Source organism: Oncorhynchus gorbuscha, linkage group LG20 (assembly GCF_021184085.1).
Source record: "Oncorhynchus gorbuscha isolate QuinsamMale2020 ecotype Even-year linkage group LG20, OgorEven_v1.0, whole genome shotgun sequence".
In the NCBI taxonomy this organism is placed as follows: domain Eukaryota; kingdom Metazoa; phylum Chordata; class Actinopteri; order Salmoniformes; family Salmonidae; genus Oncorhynchus; species Oncorhynchus gorbuscha.
The window spans coordinates 35,663,280-35,688,214 of NC_060192.1; the positions used below are offsets into that span (position 1 = coordinate 35,663,280).

Consider the following 24,935-nt stretch of genomic DNA (forward strand, 5'->3'; position numbering starts at 1 on the left):
TGACCAATTGCCATTATTAAGTTATTGGAAAATACACAGTAACCTCATAACATTGCAGCTCTTGATTGTCACACAGCTCTTACAAATGAGGTGTTCAGCCTTGATCAACATAACGATAAAACCACTTAAACTGGTAGAACACTTCCACTAACTGTTGGCACAAATATAATATTTTAGACCATGCCTCCAAATATGCAAATGAGTCCCCACCAGAACATTATCCCACCTACATTTCAAAGATGATTGTACCTTATATTGAACATATTGACTCGAAAATGTACCATTATACTTCATTTTGCGCACATGTACCCTTAAAGGTACTGAGCAGTAACATGTATGTACTTAGTGTGTGCGAATCTGAAGTGTATAACTACAGAACCTGTCATTGGTTCTACTTTCAACCAGAGGGTTCTTCATGAGAGAGGTTTTACATACAGAACCCAATTGGGTCCCCCTACAGGGACAAAAAATAAACCGTGTGTCACGCCCTGGTCGAAGTATTTTGTGTTTATCTTTATGTATTGGGTCAGGCCAGGGTGTGGCATGGGTTTTTGTATGTGGGTGTGTGTATATTGGGATTGTAGCTAGTGGGGTGATCTAGCAAAGTCTATGGCTGTCTGGAGTGGTTCTCAATCAGAGGCAGGTGTTTATCGTTGTCTCTGATTGGGAACCATATTTAGGCAGCCATATTCTTTGAGTTTGTCTTGGGTGATTGTCCTTAGTGTCTTTGTTCCTGTCGCTGTGTTAGTTGACAAGTATAGGCTGTTTCGGTTTTCGTTACGTTTATTGTTTTGTTAGTGTTTGTGTTTGTGTTTATTCGTGTTTACGTTTGTTGATTAAACATGGATTGCAATCTACACGCTGCATTTTGGTCAGACTCTCCTTCACCACAAGAGAACCATTACACCGTGTTCCTTGGGAGAGGGTTACATTTTTTTCGAAGGGTTCTACATGACACCCAAAAATGTTCCACCATAGGGACAAATGACAGAATGTCTATTGGTTCTAATCTTTTATATATCTCTTTCATACCCACAGAACTGGTGACGTACCAGGAAAGTCAGGTTGCTGGCAACCAAGAGGTTGTGAGTTCAAATCCCAATTGAGTTTCCCTCCCAAGTAATCACAATACAGCAGCGTACTGTCCCATACAGCAATAATAGCCCCATACAGCAATAATAGCCCCATACAGCAATAATAGCCCCATACAGCAATAATAGCCCCATACAGCAATAACAGCCCCATACAGCAATAATAGCCCCATACAGCAATAATAGCCCCATACAGCAATAATAGCCCCATACAGCAATAATAGCCCCATACAGCAATAATAGCCCCATACAGCAATAACAGCCCCATACAGCAATAATAGCCCCATGCAGCAATAATAGCCCCATACAGCAATAATAGCCCCATACAGCAATAATAGCCCCATACAGCGTACTGTCCCATACAGCAATAATAGCCCCATACAGCAATAATAGCCCCATACAGCAATAACAGCCCCATACAGCAATAATAGCCCCATACAGCAATAATAGCCCCATACAGCAATAACAGCCCCATACAGCAATAATAGCCCCATACAGTGTACTGTCCCATACAGCAATAATAGCCCCATACAGCAATAATAGCCCCATACAGCAATAATAGCTTAATCCATCTTGAAACATACAGAAATGTTTAGCTGAAAATGTTTAACAGTGTAATGACGAACCCTCTGTTTCTGTCAGTGTAGTGAAGGCATGGTATCAAGAACAAGATACAACTAGATGAAACAAGCCACCAAGTATTCCCCACATGGCAGCTTCTTGTCATTGTTCTATCTGACTGTCCAGAAGCTAATGGGGTTATTCAAAGAACCAATATAAAAAGGTTCTCTACGTACCTAAAAAGGGTTTTTTGGTACTAAATATAACTTTAGAACCTTTTTTTGGTACTAAATATAACTTTAGAACCTTTTATGGTACTAAATATAACTATAGAACCTTTTTTTGGTACTAAATATAACTTTAGAACCTTTTTTTGGTACTATATATATCTATAGAACCTTTTTTTGGTACTAAATATAACTATAGAACCTTTTTTTGGTACCAACTATAACCTTCTGGTGAAAGTGTACAGTTGGGGGCATTCAAGTAAACCTAATAATTGTAATGCAAATAAAACATTGTTATTGCAATATAAACACAGTTGGCTCAAAGTAGATATAACTGCACCACCAGAGGCATATTTCAGAAATGTATTTCATTACATTGGGTTATATTGTTACATGATTGCTAAGAAACTTGGCATCACCCTGGGTTTCTCACATTAACGATGCACTTTCATTGCTACAGCAGAGGCATTTTTGAAAAAGGGACTTTTTGATACCCAGAACTGCAAATTGTTCAATTTGAGTGAGCCATCCCTGGAGGATAATAAAATAAGACATTGAAGGGAACACCTACGGACTAAACAGGCTTCTTACTGTCTTTGTCCCAAATGACCCATAGTGCACTAGGGCACTAGTAGTGCACTATATAGGGGAATATGGTTCCATTTGGAATGACGATAACCAAGTCATTCATATTTATCAATTAACATATGTTGGTTTTGCTCTGTCTGTCTGTCTGTCTGTCTGTCTGTCTGTCTGTCTGTCTGTCTGTCTGTCTGTCTGTCTGTCTGTCTGTCTGTCTGTCTGTCTGTCTGTCTGTCTGTCTGTCTGTCTGTCTGTCTGTCTGTCTGTCTGTCTGCCTGTCTGTCTGTCTGTCTGTCTGTCTGTCTGTCTGTCTGTCTGTGCTTTATAAGGGGTACACAACCCTGGCAACATTTGAGGAATTTGTTTGAATATGATCCCCCACTTTCTCTCTTTCTCCCTCTCAATCTATTTTGTCTTGATCTCTATTTCTGTCCTCCCTCTCTTCTTCTCCCTCTCCCTTTCTTCTCCTCCCTCTCCCTCTTCTCCTCCCTCTACCTCTCTTCTCCTCCTGCTCTTCTCCACCGTCTCCCTCTCTTCTCCTCCCTCTCCCTCTTCTCCTCCCTCTACCTCTCTTCTCCTCCCTCTCTTCTCCACCCTCTCCCTCACTTCTCCTCCCTCTCCCTCTTCTCCCTCTCCCTCTCTTCTCCTCCTGCTCTTCTCCACCCTCTCCCTCTTCTCCTCCCTCTCCCCCTTCTCCCCCCTTTACCTCTCTTCTCCTCCTGATCTTCTCCACCCTCTCCCCCTCGTCTCCCTCTCCCTCTTCTCCTCCTGCTCTTCTCCACCCTCTCCCTCTCTTCTCCTCCCTCTCCCTCTTCTCCTCCCTCTACCTCTCTTCTTCTCCTGCTCTTCTCCACCCTCTCCCTCTCTTCTCCTCCCTCTTCTCCACCCTCTCCCTCTCTTCTCCTCCCTCTTCTCCACCCTCTCCCTCTCTTCTCCACCCTCTCCCTCTCTTCTCCTCCCTCTACCTCTCTTCTCCTCCTGCTCTTCTCCATCCTCTCCCTCTCTTCTCCTCTCTCTCCCTCTTCTCCTCCCTCTACCTCTCTTCTTCTCCTGCTCTTCTCCACCCTCCCCCTCTCTTCTCCTCCCTCTTCTCCACCCTCTCCCTCTCTTCTCCTCCCTCTTCTCCTCCCTCTCCCTCTCTTCTCCTCCCTCTCCCTCTTCTCCTCCCTCTACCTCTCTTCTCCTCCTGCTCTTCTTCACCGTCTCCCTCTCTTCTCCTCCCTCTCCCTCTCCCTCTTCTCCTCCCTCTACCTCTCTTCTCCTCCCTCTCTTCTCCACCCTCTCCCTCACTTCTCCTCCCTCTCCGTCTTCTCCCTCTCCCTCTCTTCTCTTCCTGCTCTTCTCCACCCTCTCCCTCTTCTCCTCCCTCTCCCCCTTCTCCCCCTTTACCTCTCTTCTCCTCCTGATCTTCTCCACCCTCTCCCCCTCTTCTCCCTCTCCCTCTTCCCTCCTGATCTTCTCCACCCTCTCCCCCTCTTCTCCCCTCTCCTCTTCTCCTCCTGCTCTTCTCCACCCTCTCCCTCTCTTCTCCTCCCTCTCCCTCTTCTCCTCCCTCTACCTCTCTTCTTCTCCTGCTCTTCTCCACCCTCTCCCTCTCTTCTCCTCCCTCTTCTCCTCCCTCTACCTCTCTTCTCCTCCTGCTCTTCTCCATCCTCTCCCTCTCTTCTCCTCCCTCTCCCTCTTCTCCTACCTCTACCTCTCTTCTCCTCCTGCTCTTCTCCACCGTCTCCCTCTCTTCTCCTCCCTCTCCCTCTTCTCCTCCCTCTACCTCTCTTCTCCTCCTGCTCTTCTCCACCCTCTCCCTCTCTTCTCCCCCCTCTCCCTCTTCTCCTCCCTCTACCTCTCTTCTCCTCCCTCTCTTCTCCACCCTCTCCCTCACTTCTCCTCCCTCTCCCTCTTCTCCCTCTCCCTCTCTTCTCCTCCTGCTCTTCTCCACCCTCTCCCTCTTCTCCTCCCTCTACCTCTCTTCTCCTCCTGATCTTCTCCACCCTCTCCCCCTCTTCTCCCTCTCCCTCTTCTCCTCCTTCTCTTCTCCACCCTCTACCTCTCTTCTCCTCCTGCTCTTCTCCACCCTCTCCCCCTCTTCTCCCTCTCCCTCTTCTCCTCCTGCTCTTCTCCCCCCTCTACCTCTCTTCTCCTCCTGATCTTCTCCACCCTCTCCCTCTTCTCCTCCTGCTCTTCTCCACCCTCTCCCTCTCTTCTCCTCCCTCTCCCTCTTCTCCTCCCTCTACCTCTCTTCTTCTCCTGCTCTTCTCCTCCCTCTACCTCTCTTCTCCTCCTGCTCTTCTCCATCCTCTCCCTCTCTTCTCCTCCCTCTCCCTCTTCTCCTCCCTCTACCTCTCTTCTCCTCCTGCTCTTCTCCACCCTCTCCCTCTCTTCTCCTCCCTCTCGCTCTCTCCCATCCTCTCCTTTCAGAAGGTGAACTGAGAGTAATTACTGAAGACCGAGTGGGAGGAGAAGACTGTGGGAGGACACACACAGATTAGAGTTATCCTTGTTCAGTTGTCCTTGTTCAGTTGTCCTTGTTCATTCTGATAAATGATTCTGCTGCTTGGGATGAACAAGATAGAAGCTAGTAAGAAGGAATTAGAGGATGAAGGAGATAGAGGGAGAACTGATCATGTAAAAATGGCATAATAACATACATTTAGATAGGTTAAAGGGGTGGAGAGATGAGGAGAGAAGGAGAGAGGTTAAAGAGATGAAGAGATGGAGCAAAGGAGAGGGGTTCATGGGATGGAGAAATGGAGAGGAGGAGAGAGGTGAATGGGATGGAGACATGATGAAAAAAAGGTGAGGTGAGAAGGAGAGGGGTTAACCTCTCTGGGATATGTGGGATGCTAGCTTCTACGCTCTACTGATAATATGCATATCTTATCGTCTGGGGATGAGTAGCAGGCAGTTGAATTTGGGCATGCATTTCATCCGGACGTGAAAATACTGCCCCCTGTCACCAATATGTTAAAGGGATGAAGAGATGAGGAGAGAGGTTAATGGGATGGAGAGATGAGGAGAGAAAGAGAGAGGTTAAAGAGATGAAGAGATGGAGAGAGGTTAATGAGATGGAGAGAAGGAGAGAGGTTAATGGGATAGAGAGATGGAAAGATGAGGAGAGAAAGAGAGATGTTAAACAGGATGGAGAGATGGAGAGAGGTTAATGGGATGGAGAGATGGAAAGGTGAGGAGAGAAAGAGAGAGGTTAAATGGATGGAGAGATGGAGAGAGGTTCATGGGATGGAGAGAAGGAGAGAGGTTAATGGGATGAAGAGAAGGAGAGAGGTTAATGGGATGGAGAGATGGAAAGATGAGGAGAGAAAGAGAGAGGTTAAAGGGATGGAGAGATGGAGAGAGGTTAATGGGATGGAGAGATGGAGAGAAGGAGAGATGTTAATGGGATAGAGAGATGGAAAGATGAGGAGAGAAAGAGAGAGGTTAAAGGGATGGAGAGATGGAGAGAGGTTAATGGGATGGAGAGATGGAGAGAAGGAGAGAGGTTAATGGGATAGAGAGATGGAAAGTGGATGAGAGAAAGAGAGAGGTTAAAGGGATGGAGAGAAGGAGAGAGGTTAATGGGATGGAGAGATGGAGAGAGGTTAATGGAATGGAGAGATGGAAAGATGAGGAGAGAAGGAGAGAGGTTAAACGGATGGAGAGATGGAGAGATGAGGAGAGAGGTTAATGGGATGGAGAGATGAGCAGAGAAGGAGAGAGGTTAAAGAGGTGAAGAGAGTTAATGGGATGGAGAGATGAGCAGAGAAGGAGAGAGGTTAAAGATATGAAGAGAAGGAGAGAGGTTAAAAGATGGCGACATTAGGAAAGAAGGAGAGACGGAGACAAGAGGAAAGAGGGAGAGAGATAAAAGGGATGTCAAGATGGAAAGAGGAGCGATATAAAAGGTATGGAGAGATGAGGAGAGAAGAAGAGGGTAGTACGTACCTTTTTCCTGCAGTCAACTTACCAAATCGCCCTCTAGTGGCCTCATGGGTGGAATGTTTTCCCATCCATGTCTAAAATCCGGTGTTTCTTTGTCAAACGTTATTGTTACAGTTCAGTCTTCTGTGATGTATATACAGTTGAAGTCGGAAGTTTACATACATGTTAGCCAAATACATTTAAACTCAGTTTTTCACAATTCCTGACATTAGCTCCTCGTAAAAATTCCCTGTCTTAGGTCAGTTAGGATCACCACTTTATTTTAAGAATGTGAAATGTCAGAATAATAGTAGAGAGAATGATTTATTTCAGCTTTTATTTCTTTCATCACATTCCCAGTGGTTCAGAAGTTTACATACAATCAATTAGTATTTGGTAGCATTGCCTTTAAATGGTTTAACTTCTTGACGCACCCATCCCATTAGCGCCCATCCCGTTAGCGACAAATTCAAATTAAATTATTAAAAATATTTAATTTTCATTAAATCACAAGTGCAATATAGCAAAACACAGTTTAGCTTGTTGTTAATCCACCTGTCGTGTCAGATTTAAAAAAAAAAATTCGGGCGAAAGCATACCAAGTGTTTATGTAAGGGCATCTCTCAGCAGACAAAACATTACAAACAGCTAGCAGCAAAGTAGATTGGTCACGAAAGTCAGAAAAGCAATAAAATGAATCGCTTACCTTTGATGATCTTTGGATGTTTGCACTCACGAGACTCCCAGTGACACAATAAATGTTCCTTTTGTTCCATAAAGATTATTTTTATATCCAAAATACCTCCATTTGGTTGGAGGTTGGTTATGTTCAGAAATTCACAGGCTCGAGCAGTCACGATGGGGCAGACGAAAATTCCAAATAGTATACATGTAGAAACATGTGAAACGTTTTTTTATAATCAATCCTCAGGTTGTTTTTACAAGTGACTGTTCCACTGGATGTCATAAGGTGAATGCACCAATTTGTAAGTCGCTCTGGATAAGAGCGTCTGCTAAATGACTTAAATGTAAATGTAAATATATAATCGATAACATTTCAACCGGACTGTAGCTTCTTCAATAGGAGAGAGAGAGAAAATGTCTGCTCCACTCTGTTGGTGCATGCAAAACGCTGCTGGCACCCAGCCATCCAATGATGTGATCTTTCTCGCTCAATTTTCAGAGTAAAAGCCTGAAACTATGTCTAAAGACTGTTCACACCATGTGGAAGCCATAGGGAAAGGAATCTGGTTGATATCCCTTTACATGGAGGGAAGGCATGCAATGGAACAGAGCTTTCAGGAAAAACAGCACTTCCTGGTGGATTTTCCACAGGTTTTCGCCAACAATATCAGTTCTGTTATAATCACAGACAATATTTTGACAATACTTATATTATGACAGTTTTGGAAACTTTAGAGCGTTTTCTATCCTAATCTGACAATTACAGTGCCTTGCGAAAGTATTCGGCCCCTTTGAACTTTGCGAACTTTTGCCACATTTCAGACTTCAAACATAAAGATATAAAACTGTATTTTTTTGTGAAGAATCAACAACAAGTGGGACACAATCATGAAGTGGAACGACATTTATTGGATATTTCAAACTATTTTACGTTCTGACCTTTATTTCTGTTGTTTTTTGTCATTATTTAGTATGGTCAGGGCGTGAGTTGGGGTGGGCAGTCTATGTTTGCTTTTCTATGATTTCTATGTTTCGGCCCAGTATGGTTCTCAATCAGAGGCAGGTGTCATTAGTTGTCTCTGATTGAGAATCATACTTAGGTAGCCTGGGTTGCACTGTTTGTTTGTGGGTGATTGTCTATGTTGATTGCTTGTTTCAGCACAGTTCTCATTAGCTTCACGGTTGTTATTTCGTTTATTGTTTTTGTATAGTGTTTCAGTGTTCAGTGTTTTCTTTATTAAAATTCATGATGAACACATATCACGCTGCATTTTGGTCCTCCGATCCTTCTCGCCTCTCCTCTTCAGATGAAAAGGAGGACGACCGTGACAGCAAGTGTAGCTTTAATTTGCGATCTTGCATGTGTGATTTAATGAAAGTTTGATTTTTATAGTAATTTAATTTAATTTGGTGCTCTGCATTTTCCCTGGCTTTTGGCCAGGTGGGACACTAGCGTGGGTGGGGCTAAGGCTTAAGAGGGCGTGGACGATGCTGAATGGGTGTAGACAAAGAAGAGCTCTCCAGTAGTATTACCAAAACATTCAAGGACCATTTTCTCAAATGTGGGGGTAGAAGTATCTTAATTGCAGTTTATGATATACCATTTTGTAGCTCTGAGTCTGTACTTTTGTCCAATGTAAAAAAAACTTTTACATTTGAGAGAGAGCGAGAGAAAGAGAGAGAGACAGAGAGAGAGAGAGAAAGAGAGAGAGAGAGAGAGAGAGAGAGAGAGAGAGAGAGAGAGAGAGAGAGAGAGAGAGAGAGAGAGAGAGAGAGAGAGAGAGAGAGAGAGAGAGAGAGAGAGAGAGAGAGAGAGAGCGATAGAGAGAGACAGAGAAAGAGAGAGAGACAGAGAAAGAGAGAGAGACAGAGAAAGAGAGAGAGAGAGAGAGAGAGAGAGAGAGAGAGAGAGAGAGAGAGAGAGAGAGACAGAGAGAGAGAGAGAGAGAGAGAGAGAGAGAGAGAGAGAGAGAGAGAGAGAGAGAGAGAGAGAGAGAGAGAGAGAGAGAGAGAGAGAGAGAAAGAGAGAGATAGAGAGAGACAGAGAAAGAGAGAGAGACAGAGAAAGAGAGAGAGACAGAGAGAGAGAGAGAGAGAGAGAGAGAGAGAGAGAGAGAGAGAGAGAGAGAGAGAGAGAGAGAGAGAGAGAGAGAGAGAGAGAGAGAGATTTCTAAAGGACGTGATCACAGGTTGAGCAACAAGAGCTTATGATTCAGATTCCTATGTTTGTCCACGTCTCTCCAACCGTCAAATTTCGAAGTTGCTCCAAAGGTCAAATTTCGAAGTTGCTCCAAAGGTCAAATTTCGAGGTGTTTTGGACACCCTGGGTTGCTCTGTTGCTGTCACTGTTGTCTTGCGGCTGGATTAGGTATTCATTCCGAATGGTTACATTTTAACAGTTACGTGGTTAAATTAAGGGTTTGAGATAGGTACTCGTTTTTTTGTTTTGTTTATTTGTTATTTACTGAAATTGAACAAGCAACACCCGGAGCCGGAGTTTACGATTTACGTCCATCCACCTCCCCCATCCGTAACACCCTATAGCAAAACCTAAGCTTACTTGATAGTAATAGCGCTAACGTTTGCTCCTAGTGTCCGGTTTTGAAAGGATGTCCTGACATCCTGGGTACCTGGACAGATGTGGGATTTCGAGGTGGATCTAGAGCGATTTGGCTGGGATGAGCGTGCAGTTGAATACCTTTATCAGAATAATAAAGCTATGACGCCCTAGATGAGAAAGACGTTTGACCTTAAGAAAGCCTCTTTGTGCCTATTGCAATTAAAATTGTCCAGAGTACTAACATAAGGAAATTATTTCCCTAAACCATCATAATACGCTATAATCACCCACACAGATTATCTCAATTGCACCATCATTCCCTTCCTCCCTTCCCTCCCTCTTTAGTCAGTAGAGTGGCAGGATCACACTGTTCTGTTGACAGGGGTTATGAGGAGGGAGAGGTGTGTGTGTGTGTGTGTGTGTGTGTGTGTGTGTGTGTGTGTGTGTGTGTGTGTGTGTGTGTGTGTGTGTGTGTGTGTGTGTGTGTGTGTGTGTGTGTGTGTGTGTGTGTGTGTGTGTGTGTGTGTGTGTGTGTGTGTGTGTGTGTGTGTGTGTGTGTGTGTGTGTGTCATACAGCCAAAATCTCCTTGTCTTAACCAATCCTGCCAGAACAGGACTCCCCTCAGTTTTGGACGGTTATGTTCAGGATCCCATTTACCAGGATTCTGTACCTCTCATGGCATGAATAATTATTTTCACTTTTTGCAATGTAAAAATTTGAATAAAAGCAATCAGAATTAATTCAAGTAGGCTCCTGTGTAATTCTCCTGACTGCCCCTTAAAATACGTAATGTGAAAAGTGCCTGATATTCTATGAATGAATACATGTTATGCTGGCCTGGGTTCTTGGTTGGGGAACATTGTAGCCTATATAGACCAACGCGTGGCCATTGCTGTGGTGAGAGAGAGAAGCGTGCCTGTATCTTTCACAGAATTGGAATGGGATTCGCTGTCTGTTCAGAAATAAATGCTATAATTCAGAATACTACGCCAGGAGTATGACTATAATTTAGCCACAGACGATCGATAGTTTCTCTATATTTCAAAATCAATCGCGGGAAAACAAAGGTTGTAAAAAACAAAACATGGATCCTGATGAAAAGACCATACTAATCTGCCTGTAGGATACCAAGTAATCAACTTTCAAAATATAATTCAAATATATACTAGTTTAGCACGAGCGTATCGAGCCATTGCAGGTGAGAGAACTGAGAATCAATGGGGGAATCAGTGATACTGAACATCTTTTTAGGACTTCGTCCTCATATTGTACAATATGTGTGTCTCCACACACCTCGGACTGGACTACTGATGGATTCAAGACAAGGCTGTTGTTATTGATCTCAGATTCTCTGTTTGTCCGTGTCAAAGTAGCCCCAGCCTGTCACTTCGATCATTTTTGAGGTATTAAACAATATTCTTCTAAAATCTCCAATCATCTACATTTATGTAGAATTGCATGAAATACGTTTATAGATGACACTTTTTTTCCAAACCCATGACAACAGAAAATGTTCCCCCATTTGTGAAACTTCTGCAAGTGCCTCTACTCCACTGCTCTATGCCAGTGCGCAAAACTATGATAAAGCTTGGTCCTCTGGGCCAGTTTCCTCTGGGCCAGTTTCCTCTGGGCCAGTTTCCCTTTATTATAAAGTTGATTTGTTTTCATGCGTTCCGGTACCTCAGAACCCCCCCACTTCTCCGGTACCTCAGAGCTTCCCACTTCTCCGGTACCTCAGAGCCCCCACTTCTCCAGTACCTCAGAGCCCCCCACTTCTCTGGTACCTCAGAGCCCCCCACTTCTCCGGTACCACAGAGCCCCCCACTTCTCCGGTACCTCAGAAACCCCCACTTCTCCAGTACCTCAGAACCCCCCACTTCTCTGGTTCCTCAGAGCACCCCACTTCTCCGGTATCTCAGAGCCTCCCACTTCTCCGGTACCTCAGAGCCCCCACTTCTACAGTACCTCAGAACCCACCACTTCTCCAGTACCTCAGAACCCCCACTTCTCCAGTACCTCAGAACCCCCACTTCTCCGGTTCCTCAGAGCACCCCACTTCTCTGGTACCACAGAGCCCCCACTTCTCCAGTACCTCAGAGCCCCCCACTTCTCCGGTACCTCAGAAACCCCCACTTCTCCAGTACCTCAGAACCCCACACTTTTCTCGTTCCTCAGAGCCTTCCACTTCTCCGGTACCTCAGAGCCCCCACTTCTCCAGTACCTCAGAGCCCCCACTTCTCCGGTACCTCAGAACCCCCACTTCTCCGGTATCTCAGAACCCCCACTTCTCCGGTTCCTCAGATCACCCCACTTCTCTGGTACCTCAGAGCCCCCACTTCTCCAGTACCTCAGAGCCCCCACTTCTCCGGTACCTCAGAACCCCCAACTTCTCCGGTTCCTCAGATCACCCCACTTCTCTGGTACCACAGAGCCCCCACTTCTTCGGTACCTCAGAGCACCCCACTTCTCCGGTACCTCAGAGCCCCCAACTTCTCCGGTACCTCAGAGCCCCCACTTCTCCGGTACCTCAGAGCCCCCACTTCTCCGGTACCTCAGAGCCCCCACTTCTCTGGTACCTCAGAGCCCCCACTTCTCCGGTACCTCAGAGCCCCCACTTATCCGGTACCTCAGAGCCCCCACTTCTCCGGTACCTCAGAGCCCCCAATTCTTTTGTACCTCAGAACCCCCACTTCTCCGGTACCTCAGAGCCCCCACTTCTCCGGTACCTCAGAGCCCCCACTTCTCCGGTACCTCAGAGCCCCCACTTCTCTGGTACCTCAGAGCCCCCACTTCTCCGGTACCACAGAGCCCCCACTTCTCCGGTAATACAGAGCCCCCACTTCTCCGGTACCTCAGATCCCAAACTTATCCGGTACCTCAGAGCCCCCACATCTCCAGTACCTCAGAGCCTCCCACTTCTCCGGTTCCTCAGATCCCCCACTTCTCCAGTACCTCAGAGCCCCCCACTTCTCCGGTTCCTCAGAGCACCCCACTTCTCTGGTACCTCAGAGCCCCCACTTCTCCGGTTATACAGAACCCCCACTTCTCCGGTTCCTCAGAGCCCCCACTTCTTTTGTACCTCAGAGCCCCACTTCTCTGGTAATACAGAGCCCCCCACTTCTCCGGTTCCTCAGAACCCCCCACTTCTCCGGTACCTCAGAGCCCCCCACTTCTCTGGTACCACAGAGCCCCCACTTCTCCTGTACCTCAGAACCCCCCACTTCTCCTGTACCTCAGAACCCCCCACTTCTCCGGCTCACTTTTTGTTCTGGCACCTCACGATTTACAAATTAAGCCTTGGTCTTAAACAAGGCTCTCATGAAGCCAGAGCCCGGTTGAGAGTGGGGAGGTTGGGAGCTGAGAGTACAAAGCCACTAGAGGTTTTCATTATTATGATTATTATTTGATTACACCTTCAGCTGTTTTTTGTAATAGGTAATTTATAGCACTGCTTTTGAATGGGAATGGACAAAGGGACTATGGATACAGTAGGCTGTAATAAGGAGTTAGTGGTTAGTGCGTCAGCAGTAGTTTGTTTGAGTGAAAGTAGCTTTCTTTCTTTCTTTGTTTTTGTCTATTCATTTCTTTAAATGTGCTAAAAATGTCACTCTCTATCTCCTCTCTCTCCCCCTCCTTCCCCTCGTCTTCCTATCTCCTCCCTCCAGCTGCAGCAATGGTGTCCAGCAGGGTGTCAGTAGAGAGCAGTTGTCCTCTGGGCCAGTTTCCCTGTGGTAATGTGACAGTGTGTCTACACCAGGCTCTACAGTGTAATGGACATAGAGACTGTCCCAATGGAGCCGACGAGGACAACTGTGGTGAGAGAGTATTGTATGACTACTGCCTTCCTGAGACCCAGAAATCACCCCAGATCCAGAAATGCCTCTGTCACATGTTACATTGCTTTCAGAAAGTATTCATCTCCCTTTGACTTATTCCAAATGTTGCTGTGTTACAACCTGAATTCAACATGGATTAAATGTATTTCTTTTCTCACCCATCTACAAACAATACCCCATAATGACATCACAATCACCCCATAATGACATCACAATACCCCATAATGACATCACAATACCCCATAATTAAATATTTATGATTTGCTGTTGTTGCTGTTGTGAAAATGAATTGAAAATGAAGTACAGAAGTATCTCATTTACATAAGTATTCACACCCCTGAGTCAATACTTTGTAGAAGCACCTTTGGCAGCGATTACAGCTGGACTGTAAAAATATAAAGGCTCAGAACACCATGATTGTGTTGTGAAACCAGGACAAGTAATGCACCTAAGCTGAGATCTGGTGTTTGGAGGGTGTTTTGAATGGAAACCCAATGTGTTCTAATACACACAAAGTTTTTTTAAAGAGAATATAAGTACTCCGAAACACCCAAAATGGTTAATTCAATCTAAATGTGTTTTTTAAATAAGTGTTGTGGAAAAAAAAACGTTTTGGAGGGTCTCAGTGTATAAAACAGCATCAAAACACTCAAATAATGATTTGGCATACTGTCACTCATTGATCTGATGTCACTGAGCACAACAGTAGACATGTTACAAGAACCAGTCACATTGCAACTACAAGAGGACAACATGCTTGCTTCAAGCACAATTCAAAGGATAGCTCTATTATTGCCTCCTCTAATAACCCTCATTTCAGCAGTGGTGTAAAGCACTTAAGTAAAAATAATTGAACTTACTACTTAAGTAGTTTTTTGGGGTATTTGTACTTTAATTTACTATTGATATTTTTCACAACTTTTACTTTTACTCCACTACATTCCTAAAGAAAATTATGTACTTTTTACTCCATACATTTTCCTTGACACCCAAAAGTACTCGTTATGTTTAGAATGCTTAGCAGGACAGGAAAATTGTCTAATTCACACACTTATCAAGAGAACATCCCTGGATATCCCTACTGCCTCTGATCTGGCAGACTCACTAAACAGAGAACATCCCTGGTCATCCCTACTGCCTCTGATCTGGAGGACTCACTAAACACAAATGTAAATTATGTCTGAGTGTTGAACTGTGCACCTGGTTATCCGTAAATAAAACAAACATGTCATCTGAGGGACACCTAGTCACTTGTACAACAGAATGAATCTTCCACATTTAACTATAACCCCTCTGAATCGAAGAGGTGAAGGGGGCTGCATTAATTAACATCCACAGCACATGGAGAACAGTGGATTAACTGCCTTGCTCAGAGACAGAACAACAGAATGTAACTTTGCCGGCTAGGGGATTTGATCCAGCAACCTTTTGGTTACTGGCTCAACACTCTAACAACTACCTACCTACCTGCCGCCTGGTTTGCTTAATATAAGGAATATTAAATGATTTATACTTTTACCATTGATACTTAAGTACATTTAAATTAAATACTTTTAGACTTTTACTTATGTAGTATTTTACTGGGTGACTTTCACTTTTACTTGAGTCATTTTCTTTTAAGGTATCTTTACTTTTACTCAAGTATGACAATTGAGTTGAAATGATTTGTGAATCACACAGACTGGACAATAAAACAGCAGCTCAAATATTGTATATGGGACAATAAAACAAAGTTTTGTTCTGCATGGATTATCAGCACTGTCCACTCAGAGACAAAATGACAAATATTATGAGGCCTATTTTCCATTTGTTGAACCAATTGAAAACAAATTCAGATGCAATTGTACTGATAAACACCTTTCAACCATGAAGACTAAAACATGAGTATTTAAAAGCCATAGGTCTGTGGAGGGCGTCCTATCAGATTTCCAAGATGTAGAAATATTTAAAAAGCATCCAATAGTTTTCTAAAATATGATAATGCACCCCAGATTATTTTATATTCTGAAGAATTTGAGATTGTGAATCCATTAGGAGAGCCCAGGAAGAAACGCAACATCCTCGCCTTTCAGTGTTAATGTGCTAGCTAGGTGTTATATGGTGTAATAGTACATAGCTGATGTTTTTGTGTCTGTAGGAGACAACAGTGGATGGGCGGACATCTTTGATCGAACCATCAGGAAGGTCCAACCACAGGTCCTACCGTTACCAGAAGACTGCTGTAAGTGTGTGTTTGTGTGTGTGTGTGTGTGTGTTGGTGTAGATCTGCAGTATTATTGTATCTGTGTGTAGTTGTGTATTACTTGTGTGTTGTTGTGTAGTCTTGCATCAGTACCCACAGCGTTGTGACTGTATCAAGACAGAGCTGGAGTGTGTGGGTGTGTTTGTGTTTGTGTGTGTGTGTGTGTTGGTGTTGATCTGCAGTATTATTGTATCTGTGTGTAGTTGTATATTACTTGTGTGTTGTTGTGTAGTCTTGCAGCAGTACCCACAGCGTTGTGACTGTATCAAGACAGAGCTGGAGTGTGTGGAAGTCAACCTACATGACGTTCCTCAAGTCTCCACCAATGTCACCTGGCTGTAAGTACCTCTCTCCATGTGCGTGTTCGCTGTGTGTGTGTGTGTGTGTGTGTGTGTGTGTGTGTGTGTGTGTGTGTGTGTGTGTGTGTGTGTGTGTGTGTGTGTGTGTGTGTGTGTGTGTGTGTGTGTGTGTGTGTGTGTGTGTGTGTGTGTGTGTGTGTGTGTGTGTGTCATGTGCCGTGTGCTTGTGCTTATATGTGGGTCTGTGTTAGCGAGGTTTCATTACAGTCCCAGAGTAGAAATGTGGTTGGTTTGGTGCTGACAACACACACACACACACACACACACACATATATACACACACACACACATATACACACACACACACACACACACACACACACACACACACACACACACACACACACACACACACACACACACACACACACACACACACACACACACACACACACACACACACACACACAGTGAATCCGTCAGGTAAATTCAGAAAATTCACTTGACTAGATTCCCCTCTTCAGATGAGATGATGGTGTAACAGCAGTAGTTTATTTCCTGTGAAATTACAAGTGGTGACAGACACTAAAGTCTCAGACCATCACTCTAACGTAACATGAAACAAATACACACATAGAAATACAGTGCAAATTATATACATATATAAAAATAAAAATAAATAATAATAATAATAATACCTTATTTACGTAAGTATTCAGACCCTTTGCTATGAGACTCAAAATTGAGCTCAGGTGGGATCCTGTTTCCATTGATCATCCTTGAGATGTTTCTACAACTTAATTGGTATAACACCTGCTTCCGCTCTCCCTCTCTGGCGCTCGAGGGCAGCTAGGCTGCACACCTGTCACCATCATTACGTGCAGCTCATTGGACTCACCTGGACTCCTCCCCTTTGTTGATTGCCCCGCCTATAACTGTTTGTTCCCTGTATCTGCATTAATATTATGTGCTCATGTCCAGATGCTGTCCTGTTCCATGTCTGTTGCGAATTAAACGTTCACTCCCTGTACTTGCTTCCCGTCTACCAACGTCGATTCTTACAGCTAACACCACTATACGAAGCATCAGGGAGGTTTTTGTTTTTTGTATTTTGGTTGGTGATGTCCGGTTCGAATGCGTTCACTGATGGAACCGGGGATGCCTCAGCTAGCTCTTTGGGCTTCCACGCCTTAGCTGGCTCGAGAGGTCTTCTTTCCCCGATTGGGTCGGCAGGCTCCCATCACACATCATGCCTCAGCCTGCTTGTCGGGCTCCTACGCCTTAGCTCGGCTTATCAGGTGCTCGTCCCACGTCATGCCTCAGCCGGTTCATCAGGCTTCCGCGCCTTAGCCGGCTCGCCAACCTCCATGCCTCAGCCGGTTCATCAGGCTCCCGCGCCTTAGCCGGCTCGCCAACCTCCCATGCCTCAGCTGGATCGTCAGGCTCCCATGCTGCTGCCAGCTTGTTGGGCTTCTATGCCCCCAGCCGGCTTGTCCAGCGCCCATGCCTCAGCTGGCGCGTCAGGTTTGCCCAAGTGGGACCCCGGGTGGCGCCCCTAGAGGGTACTGTCACGCCTGCTCCCGCTCTCCCTCTCTGGCGCTCGAGGGCGCCAGGTTGCATCTCATTACGCACACCTGTCACCATCATTACGTGCAGCAGCACTCATTGGACTCACCTGGACTCCTCCCCTTTGTTGCCACGTCTACAAATGTCTATTCCCCCGTTTGTTCCCTGTATCTGCATTAATGTTATGTGTTCATGTCCAGATGCTGTCCTGTCCTGTTCCATGTCTGTTCCTAATTAAATGTTCACTAACTGTACTTGCTTCCCGTCTACCAGCATTGATCCTTACAGATTGCAGCCCACCTGTGGTAAATTCAATTTGATTGGACATGATGTGGAAAGGTAAACAAATCTGTCTCTATAAGGTCCCATAGTTGCATGCAAAAATGTCAGAGCAAAAACCAAGCCTTGAGGTCGAAGGAATTGTCCGTAGAGCTACGAGACATGATTTTGTAGATCAGGGGAAGGGTACCAAATGTCTGCAGCATTGAAGGTCCCCAAGAACACAATGGCCTCCATCATTCTTAAATGGAAGAGGTGTGGAACCACCAAGACTCTTCCTAGAGCTGGCCACCCGGCCAAACTGAGCAATCGGGGAGAAGGGCCTTGTTCAAGGAGGTGACCAAGAACCCGATGGTCATTCTGACAGAACTCCAGAGTTCCTCTGTGGAGGTGGGAGAACCTTCCAGAAGGATAACCATCTTTGCAGCTTTCCATCAATCAGGCCTTTATGGTAGAGTGGCCAGACAGAAGCCACTAATCAGTAAAAGGCACATGACAGCCTGCTTGGAGTTTGCCAAAAGGCACCTAAAGGACTCTCAGACCATGAGAAACAAGATTCTCTGGTCTGATGAAACCAAGATTGAACTCTTTGGCCTGACGTCTGCAGGAAACCTGGCACCATCCCTATGATGAAGCATGGTGTTGGCAGAATTATGCTGTGGGGATGTTTTTCAGTGGCAGGGACTGGGTGACGAATTGTCCTTGAGTGGCCTAGCCAGAGCCCGAACTAGAACCCAATCCAAAATCTCTGGAGAGACCTGAAAATAGCTGTGCAGCAACACTCTCCATCCAACCTGACAGAGCTTGAGACGATCTGCAAAGAAGAATGGGAGAAACTCCCCAAATACAGGTGTATGATGGTCAGAACTGGTACCAGAACCACGTAGGTCCCCTAAACAGGTGACTACATCTAATTGAACTAATACAATTTCTCAGCTCCCTCCCCTTTGTTTTGGGGGTCTGGGAAACTTTTATGTAGAAGAATTGAAAAGCTCAGTTCTGGTGACTTTTTAGGACATAATATCCAAAATAACATTATGCGGACACCTTCTAAAATATAATTTCCACCTCCAGAAGTTAGCCCAATAATATATTGGTAAAATTATTAATTACATTTATTTCATAGCCTATGCATGATCCATATTATCAGGTATGCTATTACTGTAGCAATAAGCATTATCACCTGTAGCCCAACTGATGCAGCATTGTGTCTAGAAATAAATAGGCTGAAGCCTGGGGTTGCCTATCTGCATTTATCCTAATCATTAGCCAGGTCACAAATGAACTTTTAACTATACTGTACGAAAATATAAACACTACATGTAAAGTGTTGGTCCCATGTTTCACGAACTGAAATATATATCCCAGAAATGTTCCATAATCACAAAAGGCTGAAGACAATAAAAGGACACTTTAAAATGTGCAGTTTTGTCTCACAACACAATGCCACAGATGTCTCAAGTTGAGGGGGCTTGCAATTGGCATGCTGACTGCAGGAATGTCCACCAGAGCTGTTGCCAGAGAATTGAAAAGTGATTTATCTACCATAAGGTGCCTCCAACGTAGTTGTAGAGAATTTGGCAGTACGTCCATCCAAATGGGAACTGTTCTAGCATCTTCAAAGTGCGCCTCGGCAGCAAAAGTTTTGCATGTTCCATATTTTTTTCAATGATTTTGCCGTGGTGCAGCGCCACAGCTACATGACTTTCAGCAGAAACACTGCTGTGGATGGTACCATGATTACGGATAATCCTGAATGAATCGTGAATAATGACGAGTGAGAAAATGTTGAAAACGGTCAAAGATCATACCCCCAAGACATACTCCCCTACTATTTGTAATAGTGAGAGGTTAGTATGTCTTGGGGGAATGATCTTTGACCCTTTGCAACTTTCTCACTCATTATTCACGATTCAATCTGAATATTCTGTAATCATGGTAGCATCCACATTCATTTAGAAGTGTTTAGAAACATATTCTGTTCCTATTTACAATCAAATTTCTCCAAAATGACACAATACATAATTTACCATTAATTTCTATTGGGCACAAAGAAACTCTGAAACACAACCAAAACAAACTGCAAATGCATCCAACCAGTTTGTAGTGACAAGCTTAAGGTAATTGCGTGCTAGGAATATGGAACCAAATACTAAACTTTTGACTACTATATATATATTTATAAGAATCTTTAGGCATGTCAATCATTTTGAGAGAAAAACAAGGGCTCATCTGCTGTTCCAGCTCAGCTCTAATGATATAATATATCACATTCATCTCACAGAATAGAGGATCTCATCAAGGCTGATGGATTGGATTTTCAAGTAGCATTATGGATGTGTGTGTCTGTGTGTGCGTGCACGCATCCGTGCATGTGTGTGTGTGTGTGTGTCCCGTGTAACCAAAGTAACGGGGCAGTGTTCCTGTTGCAGGTCTCTGAAGAGTAACGAGATAAAGAGACTGTCGGACAACATCTTCTCCAAATACACACACCTGCAGAGACTGTGAGTACCATTACTATACCTTAATAAAAATATACTAAACGGGGATAACTTGTCAGTTATAGAACTGAATGTCTTCAACTGAAATGTGTCTTCTGCATCAGAGAGGTGAGGTCTTCTGGATCAGAGAAGTGCGGGGGGCTGGCTTAAATCAACATCCACCGCACCCAGGGAACAGTGGTTTAACTGCTTTACGGAGGACAACAGATTTTTACCTGGTCAGCACTGGGATTTGATCTAGCAAAATGTTGGTTACTCGCCTAACGCTCTAACCACTAGGCTACCTAACCATACCACATTATAGTAAACCACAGCATACTATACTATATTATACTAAACAATACCACGCCATACTAAACCATAACAAACCATACCATACCAAACCATACTAAACCATACCATACCATACTGTACTATCCTATACTAAACCATAACAAACCATACCATACTATACTAAACCATACTATACCATACCATACTATACAGTGCCTTGCAATGTCACGTCCTGACCTTAGTTCCTTTTTATGTCTCTATTTTAGTTTGGTCAGCGCGTGAGTTGGGGTGGGCATTCTATGTTTTGTTCTAGGTTTTGTATTTCTGCTTTTGGCCTGGTATGGTTCCCAATCAGAGGCAGCTGTCAATCATTGTCTCTGATTGAGAACCATACTTAGGCAGCCTGTTTTCCCACTATGGATTGTGGGGAGTTGTTTTCTGTCTCTGTGTCTGCACCAGACAGAACTGTTTCGTTTTCGTTCGTTCTCTTGTTCTCTTGTTATTTTGTTATTTTGTTATTTTGTTTTGTCTTCAGTTTAAATAAATATTTTAACATGGACACGTACCACGCTGCATATTGGTCCGATCCTTCCTACTCCTCCTCAGAAGAGAAGGAAAACCATTACAGAACTACCCACCACCAAAGGACCAAGCAGCGTGGTAACCAGGTGCAGTGTGCCCTATGCCTGCTCTCCGCATATGCCGGGCGAATGTGGGCATTGAGCCTAAGGGAGAGGTGCGAGTGGTATGCAGCAGATATCCAGTGCTCACCCACAGCCCGGTTCAACCTGTGCCTGCACTCTGGAGGGTCCGGGCTAAAGTGGTCATCCAGCCTGGAGGAGTGGTGCCAAGGCTGCACCAGAGCTCCCCCACAGCCCGGTCCATCCGGTGCCTCCTCTATGCACCAGGCGTCCTGTAGGTCTCCCCAAACTGGTGGGTCCTGTGGCAGCAACACGCACCAGGCTGTCTCTCTGTCTCTTCCCTCCAGGTTCTCCCACCTATCCGGCGCTTCCGGAGTCTCCCTCCTGTCCGGAGCTGCCGGAGCCGCCCTCAAGTAAGGAGCTGACGGAACCGCACGACAGTCAGGAGCTGCCGGAGCCGCCCGTCAGTCAGGAGCTGCCGGAGCCACCCGTCAGTCAGGAGCTGCCAGAGTCACCCTTCACTCCGGCGTGTCCGGAGTCTCCCGACCTGTCCGGCGCTGCTGGAGTCTCCCGTCTATTCGAGGCCCCCTTCAAGGGTCCCCAGTCTGAGGTCGGCAGCGAGGGTCGCCGCTCCGAAAGGTGCCACTTAAGTGGGCCAAGACTATGGTGGAGTGGGGTCCACGTCCCGCGCCAGAGCCGCCACCGCGGACAGATGCTCACCCAGACCCGCCCCTATGGGTTTAGGTTTTGTGGCCGGAGCCACACCTTTGGGGGGGGGGGAGGGGGGGGTACTGTCACGTCCTGACCTTAGTTCCTTTTTTATGTCTCTATTTTAGTTTGGTCAGCGCGTGAGTTGGGGTGGGCATTCTATGTTTTGTTCTAGGTTTTGTATTTCTGCTTTTGGCCTGGTATGGTTCCCAATCAGAGGCAGCTGTCAATCATTGTCTCTGATTGAGAACCATACTTAAGCAGCCTGTTCTCACTATGGATTGTGGGGAGTTGTTTTCTGTCTCTGTGTCTGCACCAGACAGAACTGTTTCGTTTTCATTCGTTCTCTTGTTATTTTGTTTTGTGTTCAGTTAAAATAAATATTAACATGGACACGTACCACGCTGCATATTGGTCCGATCCTTCCTACTCCTCCTCAGAAGAGAAGGAAAACCGTTACATGCATAAGTATTCACCCCACTTAGCATTTTTCCTATTTTGTTGCATTACAACCTGTAATTTAAATAGATTTTTATTTGGATTTCATGTAATGGACAAACACAAAATAGTCCAAATTGGTGAAGTGAAAAAAATAATAACGGAAAATTGGTGCGTGCATGTATTCACCCCCTTTGCTATGAAGCCCCTAAAAAAGATCTGGTGTAAGATCTTATCTAAATAAGACAAAGTCCACCTATGTGCAATCTAAGTGTCACATGATCTGTCACATGATCTCAGTATATATACACCTGTTCTGAAAGGCCTCAGAGTCTGCAACACCACTAAGCAAGGGGCACCACCAAGCAAGCGGCACCATGAAGACCGAGATCTCCAAACAGGTCAGGGACAAAGTTGTGGAGAAGTGCAGATCAGGGTTGGGTTATAAAAAATATCTGAAACTTTGAACATCCCACGGAGAACCATTAATTAAATCCATAATTAAAAAATTGAAAGAATATGGCAACACAACATATCTCCCAAGAGAGGGCCGCCCACCAAAATTCACGGACCAGACAAGGAGGGCATTAATCAGAGACCAAAGATAACCATGAAGTTGCTGCAAAGCTCCACAGCGGAGATTGGAGTATCTGTCCATAGGATCACTTTAAGACATACACCCCACAGAGCTGGGCTTTACGGAAGATTGGCCATAAAAAAAAAACATTTGGTGTTCGCCAAAAGGCATGTGGGAGACGACCCAAACATATGGAAGAAGGTACTCTGGTTAGATGAGACAAAAATGTAGCTTTTTGGCCATCAAAGAAAACGCTATGTCTGGTGCAAACCCATCACCTCTCATCACCCCGAGAACACCATCCCCACAGTGAAGCATGGATGTTTTTCATCGGCAGGGACTGGGAAACTGGTCCCTCATGCTATCATGGTCACCTAATCACCCTCAGCTTACAATTGGCTCATTCATCCCCCTCCTCTCCCCTGTAACTATTCCCCAGGTTGTTGCTGTAAATGAGAATGTGTTCTCAGTCAACTTATCTGACAAAAAAATGAATATCTTACTATATAATACCATACTGTTTGACAATGTCTTCTCCACCTGCAGAGACTATGAATTATAAACAATATGAAGTTTGACTAGATATATTGTCAATATTATGCATTTGCATGAAAATGTATTTAGTTCATGTATCATAGTTGACTAGTTATAATCCTGTTAGGAACACTGTCATATCTTGTTTGAAGTGTTGAACTGAGTTTGATCCATGGTGATATGTACACCTGCAACACTGTTATCCCACTGAGCTAAAGACTGGTTCACTAGGCATTAACTAACACCAGGAGCTAGTGTTCATGTCATTACGCAAGGCATAGTGCACCAGGTAAATTGGCAAGAAATACAGTCACATGTACAAGTCATTGAGCAGACACAGTTATCCAGAGTTGTGAGTGCATACATGTTTTCATACTGGTCACCTGTAGGAATCAAACCCACAACCCTGGCATTGGAAGCGCTACGCTCTACCCAACTGAGCTACAAGGGACCACCTGGGGAACAATGTCTGCATGTGAGAGGACTGAATGGTTGAATGAATAAGTGGGGAAAGCGTTACAATTACAGAACACGTGTTATTTGCATAAAACACTAATGTGGAAATGTGTGTAGAAATGAGTTTGGGTCCCATTACTTTCACAGCAGCCGCAGCAGCTGAACACTTACCAGAGTTGTACAGTGACTGTGTAATTTGCGTAATCCATCACTTTATAATGCATTCAGCCTTTTAGCATGTGTCCCCAGTAGCAGCCTGTTCCCTATAAAGTGCACTACTTTAGACCAGAGCCCTGTTGCTTACATAGTGCACCCTATTCCTTACATAGTGCACTACTGTAGACCAGAGCCCTATTCCCTACATAGTGCACTACTTTAGACGAGAGCCCTATTCCCTACATAGTGCACTTCTTTTGACCAGAGCTCTATGGGTCCTGGTAAAAAAAAAAAACACTATGTAGGGAACAGGATGCCATACCGACGTAATGATTTGCAGGGAAATTAAATATCTTGTTGAAAAAATATGTCTGTCTAAAGGGATAACTTGAAAGGTTAATGAAATAATTGAAATAAAAAGATGTGATTATTTATTAGCCTAGTTAGTAGTTATAAGTATGTAGGCACATCATGTGAATTAGGCCTCGTGAAATTATTGTGAAAAGTACAAGAGCTACTGTTGACAACAGACTTTCAGCATGCTTATAGGGAAGGACACTCAACAAGCACAGCACTTACACAAATGATTCATGACTGGCTAAGTGAAATTGATGATCAAATTATTGTGGGGGCTGTCTTGTTAGACTTCCGTGCAGCTTTTGACATTATCAATCATAGTCTGCTGCTGGAAAAACGCATGTGTTAAGCCTTTACACCCCCTGCTATGATGTGGATAAAGAGTTACTTGTCTAACAGAACACAGAGGGTGTTCTTTAATGGAAGCCTCAAACATAATCCAGGTAGAATCAGG

General features: G+C 44.6%; 1 protein-coding gene across 2 annotated transcripts in view; it reads left to right on the top strand.

The window, feature by feature from the left end:
• LOC124006597 (relaxin receptor 2-like) overlaps positions 1-24,935 on the top strand; it is a 199,244-nt gene that overhangs the window by 25,568 nt on the left and 148,741 nt on the right. For both annotated transcript variants that reach the window (XM_046316636.1, XM_046316637.1), the window contains exons 2-5: positions 13,284-13,433; positions 15,592-15,675; positions 15,929-16,034; positions 20,273-20,344. In XM_046316636.1, the coding sequence (XP_046172592.1) occupies positions 13,284-13,433; positions 15,592-15,675; positions 15,929-16,034; positions 20,273-20,344 (412 nt within the window). The remainder of the gene's footprint in view (positions 1-13,283; positions 13,434-15,591; positions 15,676-15,928; positions 16,035-20,272; positions 20,345-24,935) is intronic.